This window comes from Lineus longissimus, chromosome 11 (genome assembly GCF_910592395.1).
Source record: "Lineus longissimus chromosome 11, tnLinLong1.2, whole genome shotgun sequence".
Taxonomy (NCBI): domain Eukaryota; kingdom Metazoa; phylum Nemertea; class Pilidiophora; order Heteronemertea; family Lineidae; genus Lineus; species Lineus longissimus.
This window is the reverse complement of record NC_088318.1, coordinates 11748133-11758926: the sequence shown is the minus strand read 5'-3', so window position 1 is coordinate 11758926 and position 10794 is coordinate 11748133. Positions and strand designations below refer to the sequence as shown.

At 44.0% G+C, this 10794-nt stretch overlaps 1 protein-coding gene across 2 annotated transcripts; it reads left to right on the top strand.

The window, feature by feature from the left end:
- The first annotated feature begins 335 nt into the window (after nucleotides 1-335).
- Nucleotides 336-8363, top strand: LOC135495617 (transport and Golgi organization protein 6 homolog). Of its 2 annotated transcripts, none has more exons than XM_064784422.1 (14): nucleotides 336-390; nucleotides 1110-2206; nucleotides 2455-2724; nucleotides 2993-3155; nucleotides 3506-3585; nucleotides 3693-3805; nucleotides 4010-4204; nucleotides 4592-4709; nucleotides 5080-5301; nucleotides 5816-5941; nucleotides 6055-6892; nucleotides 7115-7266; nucleotides 7510-7623; nucleotides 8013-8363. In XM_064784422.1, the coding sequence occupies exons 2-14, from the start codon at nucleotides 1118-1120 to the stop codon at nucleotides 8202-8204; spliced, it is 3672 nt and encodes a 1223-aa protein (XP_064640492.1). In that variant the 5' UTR covers nucleotides 336-390; nucleotides 1110-1117; the 3' UTR covers nucleotides 8205-8363. The 2 variants fall into 2 exon arrangements, with proteins under 2 accessions (XP_064640492.1, XP_064640493.1); XM_064784423.1 differs by lacking the exon at nucleotides 336-390 and adding an exon at nucleotides 611-670.
- The last annotated feature ends 2431 nt before the right edge of the window (nucleotides 8364-10794 follow it).

Below are 10794 nucleotides of genomic sequence, written 5' to 3'. Positions count from 1 at the left end.
AGGACCGAGCGGTTTTCTCTCGATACGAGCAACAGGAAGGGAACGAGGATGGAAAAGGGGGTGACTCACTTATATGAGTTGTTATTTTCCCATGCATTGTTCTCGTGGTAGACGATCAAGTTAGCTAATACATGTAATAGTGTCTAAAAATAAAATTAAGATCGTGGAATTACACTTTTTTTCATTATAGTTTGCTTAATATTAACCTACTGCCCTTTTCATGAATCAATTTTGAGCATTATGTTTTCAACGTATTTATTATAACACGAAATATCGAGTAAATATAGCCAACACAGAAATCTTAGTTTACTATTTGCTCGCTATAAGCTAGGTCATCGCACCACTAAACCAATTCTGACGAGTCTACTTCACCGTAACTCAAACTTTAACGTGAGTTAATCGTGATCTTACTCTCTGCATACCAAAGTGATTTATCTAGGAATACAGTTAAACTTCACTGATAACTAATGATGTGTTGATGAGTTCAATGAATCCATCAATTCCTTTGATTTTCTTGGCGAACTTACGTCCGACAATGGGACAATGAGCCGTTGACATGTACTTGTGTGTAAAACAGTTAGGCCTATCTATTTTCGGACGAAACTTGGTCCCTCACAAACTTTGGTCGATTTCGGAGAGAACATCTCATCTCATTTAGCCAATTGTTCAAGTAGTTCTTTCATCATGTTTACGACTCGGGGGGAGGGGGGTGAATGCCACATTTCCTCTTCTTGATGATGGCTATAAGCTTAGAGTAATCAGACTAAGCTATAAGTTACGGTTGTGACAATGTCTCAGGCTGTGAAGTAGATAGGTCTGCTTGCCTCGTAGCTTCTTCTCATTGTCGTCCGCGAAAAAGATGATTCCGAATGTATAATATGATTGGCGTCGCACCCTAAGATCCTGTGAGGAGGAGGGGGGCATCCAGCAAAATCATGGGCTGTGGGAATTGCGAAGCCGAAGGGGTGGTGTAGAGTATCCCCTGTCTTTGTTAATTGATTGATGCTCGACCTCTGACAGGTCTGAGTTACTTTCATGTAAAAGCGACATGTTTAACCCTTCTTTCCAAGCTAGATATTCCTCACTGAATTTCAAACTTTCTGTTTTAGATTAAATCATGGAACCTGTAGCAAGTCTCAATGATGCTAGAACGGCTGTACAACCTGATATGGTGCTCCGTGTCCTGTCTGAAGTGACCAGGCCTATCGCGAAGGGGTCTGTGGAAAAGTCAAAGCAGGGACGTGTGATCAGCTTTGATGATATCCTGAAAGAGAGCATCAAGAACCTCGAGAAATGTCTGTTCCAAGATAAAAGTCTTGAAGCAGTTGCACAAAGATTTACTCTACCAGAGGAAGATGACATTCATTGGCAGTTTGTGACAGTTTGTTTAGACCTCTTGAAGCTCCTCAACCAGAGCATGAAAGTGGCTCTCAAAACTTATGACAATTCTGCAAGTGAAGATGGTGAGATTGTACCCAATAATTCTGAAACCGAGTCTGATCAGAAAAAAGTTCCTAAGACTAAGAGAAAACAAGTCCAGGCTCCACCAGACGTTTTGAATGTGAGTCAACAGAAGACAGTATCAACTGTATTCCAGTTTATTGTCTGCCTGGGTGTTTGCCCTTATTTGAGTCCAGGTGTTGGAGTCCCTGTAGAATTTCGCTCCAGTTATGGACAGTATCTGAAATCTAGCCGAACAGTTCAGATTCCAGACAAAATCAATCGACTTTCAGCATGCTTGGATGTGCTTTCAGACTGTGCACTTCAGCCTTCATTTGGGAGTTTGTTCCTGGCATCTCACCTGAATGACTTGCTTGCTGCATTATTACAACTTTGCTGTGGGTACGCACAATGCTGGGATAAAACTGATTTCGCTGAAGACACAGCAAAAAACATTTCAGGAGAACCATCGATTGATATCGACTTTCGGCTGAAAAGTATGGACCTGACCACTGCGTCACCAGGAGTCATTGTTAGTGCTTTGCAGACACGTGCTAGGGACACTGCGGAAAGACTGAAGAAAGGCACAAGCATGACTAAATCATCGGCTGCACCTTCAGACTCTACTTCCAATGAAAACATGTCCTCTGTTTGTCAGGAGAAGTACAAGAAATGTCTGAACGAGTTGCTACAGCGTGTCTATCCACCGTTGTTAGTCAGGGAGTTGGTTGTTCTTCAAGGTGGACCAAGACAACCACCCAACATGGTAAGTTTATTTACTGCTGGTAATTTTGTAAATGAGGGTTGTATGTATTGATTTGTTGTTATGAAATGTCAATCTCAGTATCGTTAATTTGTCCTTCCCCAGAAACAATGTCACAATCGCGAGATTCTGTGTACAAAAAGCTTTGTGAAACTTTGTTCTATCTAGTAAAAAGTCCTGATTAGTTAAAAATTATTGTTACAATTGTAGTAAAATGTTATTCAGTTACTAATCTATACCTTCTTTCTCAGGGTGCCAAAGTGCCAGCTTTTCCACGTGCCCCTTCGTGGCTTCGCCGGGCCTGTGGCCGCTTGCTTTCAGAGCAAGTCATGAAACCAATGGGTGTTCATCATGTTCTGAGAGGACTTCTCCAAGGAGCAGAAGGTGGTGGTTCATCAACCTCTGATGGTAGCGGCACAGGTGATGACTGGAAGAAATGTAATGCCATTGCCCAAATTATAGCAAACTGTCCGAAGCAAGCCTGCTCTGTTGAAGAATACTACAGATTGATTAGCCCACAGGTAAGACTGTTATGGTGACAGTCATTTAGATGTAGAAAAAGAGTTCATGATCATTCCTACCGTATGTCAACCATCTAGTGTTCGTGTTGCATTAGTTGCTTGACGTAAGGAAGTTTGTGATTGCTTACCAGTTTAATCCACTTGGAATGATCTTCTGTAGGCCGACCAACTTGGCATTACTTGCAAGGTTCTTATTGCATCTTAGACTATTTTGAAAAATGGGTTTGTGCCCGATGAACTTGAAACCATCTCATACATTCATTTTCAGGTCCTGCAGCTGTTTCATATTAAGGATCGCATAGTGGCACGACAGTTTGTAAGAGTCGCGAGTAGTATTGTGACAGTCATGGTGAAAAAATACTCTGATCTGGCAAAGGCCTACATCATAAGCCCGTTGTTACAGCCACTCAACAAATGCCTTGAAATCAACGGTAAGATATGTTTTTCTCGAGATAAGTTATAATTACGGTAAGTCTGGTTGGACTACTTTGAGGTGTTGAGTTGGTGAAGGTACTCCGTGGCCTACTTGTAGATTCGGTGGTTTGATATCATAATGCACAGCAAGCACAGTCTTTCAAAATCGCGGTTTCTCATCTTGGCTACTGTCCCTTGCAACAGAAAAGTAAAACTCCAACCAAACTGACCTTGCTATTTAGAAATTAAGACAGTCGAAAACTTGTCTTCTTCGAGCTGGTTTTGCTTGGAACCCTGAGCCTGAACACTAGCTGATCCAGTACAGACATTTGTAAGTCATTACCCTGTTCTTTTTCTTCTGTTGCAGATGAAATCAAACTAAGTGAGCCGGGAGTGCACTGGCTGCCTGAAGAAAGCTTGACCTCTTGTGTCGAAGACATTTATAAAGTAGGTTTTTACTGATGAGTAACCACAACCTATTTCTATCATTCGAAGGTCCCAAGTCTCCCCACAGTTTATACAAAGTCAGATCAGATGTTTTATTTCTTTCGCAGGTGTTTGTCAGTGGACCAGACCCGCACACTAACCTCCTCATGTGTTTGATGCCTGTCATATCAGTGATCTTCAAACTCTTCTGTTTCTGTAAAAGTGGAGTGTCACAATTAAGGTAAACTCACATGATACGCACAGAGTGCAACGTACTGTGACCTGAAACCACCCAAAACACTAGAATTGTCTAAATCGAGTCACCAAACCAATGTACTGCTCCAATGGATAGCACAGTTAGGCCTATTATTACCAAACAAAAGTAGAATATATTTGATGATGAGTTGAAGGAGAAATAATCATTCAGTTCTTTTGTAAATTTCAGATCGTCTTGCCAGGAAATGGTAACAACCTTTCTCAAGTCGATCGACAAGGGTGTCGCCTTCCAAGTCCTAAAAGCCCTTGCTTTTGATTCAAGAGTACAATCTGGTCACAACAGTCACGGGTGTCGACTGATGCACCCGGCGTTGAAGTTTGCTCCTGCCGAGAATGGGGGCGTTGCAGTCATTACTTGTGCCAGGTAGGTTGTTTCTGAAATTTCATACAAATACTAGCTGTCCAAGTACAAATACTTGCTGCTCAAATACAAACACTGGCTTTCCAACTGTCCAAATACATGTCAAATGTATTCCACTTCAACAGGTTTCTTCATGTAGATGTCTAGGGTACCAAGAAGTGGTGCATTCATCACTGAACTCAAGCAGATCTAGCCTACACTCGATATCGGTGTACAACAACATGGCAGCCTATACATGTATACTCAAAAAGTCCATCTGTAGAGAACAAAGCAGCTACTCAGCTGAGATTTGAACCTGAAACACTTGGCTGTGAGGGGATTTCTTTGCCACTACAGCACAACACTCCTCTTGCTTCACCGTGTGATCATTGCCTCCTTTATTTGTTACAGGGAGACTTTAGAGGATGAAGGAAACAAGACGGATGTTCAGGTCTACTGTCTAGTAGAGATACTCAAAGATCTACAAACAGGTGGATTGGCAGGAGAATTCTTTCTGTTCTTCTTGGAGGTAATATATCTTGTTATAAGCATTCTATTCAAGCATTTTCGTTATTGGGAGCTTTTAGCCTGATATTATTGAGGGGTTATGACGCGCATGGTCACCAAGGTAATCTTATGGGAGGTCAAGTTGACACCTGAGAAGGTTTAGGTATTTGACTCGGGACTATTCAAACCGATTCCTTCTACCTGACGCGAGCTGGGTCATTCGTGATGTTGCCTCCATGGTTTGAGTGATGGAGAAGAACTTGGAGGGATGATATAAAACACATCATCTACTTGTGTTCACCTCACGAATGTTGATTAAACTTTTGTCATTATGGCAGATCATTTATTCAAAGATTTCAAAGTTTCGTAGCACGTTTCTTTCCATTGTTTAGGAATTAACCTCAGTCCTTTCCCAAGAAGATGACATCAACACTGATTCTCACCTAAGTTCCTGCAATCGCGGAGAGGAGTTGCTCGATATCGAACACAGTCAAGAACAGATTCGGCGGAACAACGAGAGGCGTCTTATGATCATGATGCTGCTGATTAAAATGTGTGAAACAATGGACCACACCTATCTCAACAGCGCTCAACAGGTTATCAAGTTTGCCAAGGTCGGTATAAAAAGGCTCCTGCTCCAAATGATAACTCTCTACTGCCGATACACTGACTTAAGAGTTTTACAGATATCGAACAGTACCAAACTGGAGCACTTCATGCAGCTTTAATTTCATTACTGGGAGCCGCTGTGGTGTAGTGGCTTGGACTCTCGACCAGCGGTCAAGAGGTCCCGGGTTCGATCCCCACTGTTGGCGTGAGACTGTAGGCTGGTCTCTCTGTCTTACTTGCCTCTCTGCACCCAGGTGTATAAATGGGTACCGGTCAGAAATGCACAGATTATGGCGCTGGTTGAGCAGCTCATCTGTGGTCTACTGAAAGGTTTCAGGACAGACCGGGGTTAAACTGAAAGTCGGATGATAACCTATATCGTAGTTGATATCAGACTATAAACCCTAAACTTTAACTTTTTTAACTTTACTGCCTCACATGTTTGGTGCAATGAGTACTGTAACACCTGTACTGTCATCATGGAAAAAGTCGAACCATGACTTTGTCATTTTGTTTCAGAGTACCCTGTTGAGGTCTATCTACATATTAGAACACACAGAAGATGTTGACACGGGAGTTTTCGAAAGTGAAACCATCACCTTGGCAATTGGACTTCTGACTGCTACAATGAGTGGAGCAGTGGAGGTAAGTGGAATAATTACTTTTTGACCGCAAGCCATCTTCTTCCAATCTGTCCACAGAATGTATGATTTCCTCTCGTACCAGAGAATAAACAGTTTCTCAATCTCCGCTTTCAGATTAAAGCAGACGACCGAGAAAGAATGAAAGAACTACTTCCACTTCTCGACCTTCTCGCTACAAAACATCCACATGAGGAGGTGCAAGACATGGCATCGGATATCAGGATCGCCATAGCAACCTATGGTGCAGTTTGGACGGATAGCTTGGCGTCTGCTGCCAAGAAGTTCTCAAAAAGGGAAGAAAATGAGCAAGCGACAGAAAACGTCAAAGGTCAGAAATTGATTGAAGAAATAACGTCTGGTGAGGAGAAAGTGAAGTCCACCGAGAACGGGATGAGGGATACTGATACCAAATTGCTTGATGCGAAATCAGTTGTAAATGGTAGTGATGACACTGGAGGAGGTGAATGGGTTGATTGTAGTGCCGATAAATCGGGTGTCCGAATAGGTTCTGTGACAGAACCCTATGGTTCTGATGGTGCTCTCACTTCCGATACGGGGACTGCAGATTCAAATCTGGATGATAAGTATGGAAAATCAGGAGTAACCGGTTTACTTGGGCAGTGCTTGAATGAACTCTGTGACCCTTTGATACCGGTTCGTGGACATGCCTTGATCACACTAGCAAAACTTGTCAAACAAAAAGACACTGCAACCTTGGAGAAAACGGAACTTTTGCTAGGGATTTTTAAGGAGAACATTGCGCATGATGATTCCTACATCTACTTAGCGGCCATCAACGGCTTAGCAGGACTTTCAGAACTCAACCATGAGCAGACAGTGCCAATGTTAGCAGAGGAATTCATTGCAGTTGTAGACGTGTCGAGGAAACCTCGCGCTGTTGAACTGAGAATGAAGCTGGCTGAGGTGCTCATGAAAGTATCCAGATCACTCGGTGAGTTGTTGTCTTGTTTCCAGCAGTAGCATTGAAAGACACAGAGTGGTTTTGATATAGAGTATAAAGCATACTCGTGCTTATCATACTTTGAGACTCCAGCAGCTACGCAGGACCACCGACTTTATGATAAAATCCGGAATGACTGTCTAAAACGTGGTGAACGAAAGAAGAAGAAGAAGATACTTTGAGTTTGATGAAGGAAATTGCTTTCTTTTCCAGGTGATCTCATCCCAAAATACCGTGAGGTTCTTGTGAATGCATTTCTTGCTGGAAGTAAGGATCCTGATCATCTGATCCGTGCGAGTAGCCTGTCGAACCTTGGTCAGGTCTGCCAGCTTTTAAGGTTCTCGCTGGGCAGCATATTACAAGAGGTGATTATTTCAAAATAGCCATCTTCTCATGTTTCTTGTAAATTGGTGTCCAATGTAAGCTGTTGATCCCAAAAAGAGGGTAAATTTAACTGGTCTAGGACTTTGGGCCTAAGACTGCAGTAGAAATCAGAAGTGTAATTACTATCATGCCGATGTCCTCTCTTAGGGCAGCGGATAGTCCTCTAGCTGTAATGCAATTATCACTTTGCTTGACCATAGCTCAAATTATGCAACATCTTCCAGGTTTTTCTGTGTACATCTTCTCTGCTGAGGAGCGATTCTGAGGTCGAAGTGAGACGGGCTGCTGTCATGGTGATAACAATGATTTTGAGAGGAACGAGTCATGATGCAATACAGGTAATGGCCATGCTGTATTCAGTTTCTTAATGTTTTTCCAACGTATTGCACTCAATGCAACAGTTAAAGAATGCGAATGTCTGTGAAGACGTATTTGTTTGGAGACAGTCACATCCGTCGAGGAGGTGTCATGACAAAAAAGCATACTCATGATAATCACCCCTGGTGCTGGTCTTTGTGAGAATGTACATGTTTGAGGCAGTGGGTTAAAAGACTGGTGGAATTAGAATGGGTTACTTTTGAGTTCGTTGGCATGTGTGCGTGTATTTGTAGATAATGAGACCATCAGTTAGTCGGAGTGGTTGGTGCATTGTGATGGCAAAATATATTTCTACGTGTGAGAACCAATGTTGCGAAACAAATCAATGAGATCTTCTTTCTTTCTACAGATTCTGGATACCACGCTGAAAGACATTTACAGACTGCTCAAACAGTGCAACAGGTCGGAGAAGGATGAGACTGTGAGATTGCAGACACAACTTGCCCTCGAGGAGCTCGATGATATCATGAAGAAATATCTATTCCCAAAACAGTCACTTGTAAAGACGATCTATGTGGCAGATAAACCCTGCCAAACTTAAAGACTCTGTCCTGCCAATGTGAATCCTGATTTTGCACTGATGACCAACTTTGTTAAAACTCCTGAACGCAAAACAAAAGCAGCAGTGAACTTATGTGTTACTTATGTGAAACCATGTTAATCAATAAAAGCCACTCTGTTGGTTGTCTTCATATTTCTATATCTGTCTCATGTCATTTTGTCGTCACAGTCTGTCCAGGGACCTGCTGCTGTACACCCTTGCTCAGCTCATCTCTTCCCTCTTGACAAACATCCTGACCAAAAATATTATACTGGAGTCACAATCAACCACCACAATGCCTGAGACGGCTCCACAAGCAACCCCCTGATTTTTAAGAGACCAGCCTACAACCAGGAGACAGTTAACCAGAGGTTAATGTTCATGGGAAAGAAGGTCTAGCTAAAGGCAGAATGGGCCTAATGTACATGAAATACTTCAGCTGAGGCACATGAGCTACCTCTTTGGCCAGGCTACTGGAGTTGCCATATACAGTTATAAGGCCTTTCTTCAAGAATACAGTGAGATATAGGATAATGTCCCACTGCAGGTATGAGACAGGCAGGTTGTACTAGATCCACGAATGATGCATTAGTTGTCTTCATAGCCAGGTTGGGCCTGTCTTCAAGAAATGGTCCTCCTGATAGTGTCCCACAGCAGGTACCCGACAGGCAGGTTGTACCAGGTCCACGTAGGCTGCATGAGTTGTCTTCATAGCCAGGTTGGGCCTGTCTTCTAGAACAGGTCCTGATATTGTCCCACAGCAGGTACCAGACAGGCAGGTTGTACCAGGTCCACGTAGGCTGCATGAGTTGTCTTCATAGCCAGGTTGGGCCTGTCTTCTAGAACAGGTCCTGATATTGTCCCACAGCAGGTACCAGACAGGCAGGTTTTACCAGGTCCACGTAGGCTGCATGAATTGTCTTCATAGCCAGGTTGGGCCTGTCTTCTAGAACAGGTCCTGATATTGTCCCACAGCAGGTACCAGACAGGCAGGTTGTACCAGGTCCACGTAGGCTGCATGAGTTGTCTTCATAGCCAGGTTGTGCCTGTCTTCAAGAACAGGTCCTGATATTGTCCCACAGCAGGTACGACACAGGCAGGTTGTACCAGGTCCACGTATGTAAGGGCACTAACATTGGAATGGCCGAGATGGGGTCAGTCGTTCTCCGCGAGAGGGCGTACTTTACAAATTCGCGGAGAACGACTGACCCCGTCTCGGCCATTCCAATGTTCGTGCCCTAACACAGGTAGGCTGCATGAGTTGTCTTCATAGCCAGGTTGTGCCTGTCTTCATAGCCAGGTTGGGCCTGTCTTCAAGAACAGGTCCTGATATTGTCCCACTGCAGGTACAAGAAGACAAGCGGATTGTACCAGGTCCATATAGGCTGCATGAGTTGCCTCATAGCTAGGCAGCCTACGTTGACCTGGTACAACCTACCTGTCTCGTACCTGCAGTGGGACAATATCAGGACGTGTTCTTGAAGACAGGCACAACCTGGCTATGAAGACAACTCATGCAGCCTTTATGGACCTGGTACAACCTGCTTGTCTCGTACCTGCAGTGGGACAATATCAAGAGGACCTTTTCTTGAAGACAGGCCCAACCTGGCTATGAAGACAACTCATGCAGCCTTTATGGACCTGGTACAACCTGCTTGTCTCGTACCTGCTGTGGGACAATATCAGGACCTGTTCTAGAAGACAGGCCCAACCTGGCTATGAAGACAACTCATGCAGCCTACGTGGACCTGGTAAAACCTGCCTGTCTGGTACCTGCTGTGGGACAATATCAGGACCTGTTCTTGAAGACAGGCCCAACCTGGCTATGAAGACAACTCATGCAGCCTACATGGACCTGGTACAACCTGCCTGTCTCGTACCTGCAGTGGGACAATATCAGGACCTGTTCTAGAAGACAGGCCCAACCTGGCTATGAAGACAACTCATGCAGCCTATACGGACCTGGTACAACCTGCCTGTCTGGTACCTGCTGTGGGACAATATCAGGACCTGTTCTAGAAGACAGGCACAACCTGGCTATGAAGACAATTCATGCAGCCTACGTGGACCTGGTAAAACCTGCCTGTCTGGTACCTGCTGTGGGACAATATCAGGACCTGTTCTTGAAGACAGGCACAACCAAGCTATGAAGACAACTCATGCAGCCTATACGGACCTGGTACAACCTGCCTGTCTCGTACCTGCAGTGGGGCAATATCAGGACCTGTTCTTGAAGACAGACACAACTTCCCAAGCTGGAGCCACCTTCCATCTTATCAAGACACGTCCAAAGCCTTAATTCGTCATGAATGTTCACACCATTTTGTCCAGAGGGCAATCTCCTTTATTCATCACATTCTTCTCCAAAAGGACACCAGTGGTCTTCAGACAATATACACAACCTGCTCACAGGTGATGAGGGAGAGCTTCGTGATCGGTACATTCTGTACTTGTGGAATCATGGTGGTGGCAACATTTCCCAAAGGTCCAGGCTCGTGGTAACTTCTCTGAGCTTAGACAGAAGAAGCAAGCACTGCTGCAAAGAACCTTGTGTCTTTGGGCGAACACAGCAAGATAGGAACAAACCCTG

Bases quoted from the DNA above. Each gene is read 5' to 3' on its own strand.
- LOC135495617 (XM_064784422.1), top strand. From the start codon at position 1,118: ATGGAACCTGTAGCAAGTCTCAATGATGCTAGAACGGCTGTACAACCT. The intron at 4,205-4,591 runs GTAGGTTGTTTC...TATTTGTTACAG, and splicing joins GCAGTCATTACTTGTGCCAG to GGAGACTTTAGAGGATGAAG. The intron at 7,624-8,012 runs GTAATGGCCATG...TTCTTTCTACAG, and splicing joins CGAGTCATGATGCAATACAG to ATTCTGGATACCACGCTGAA.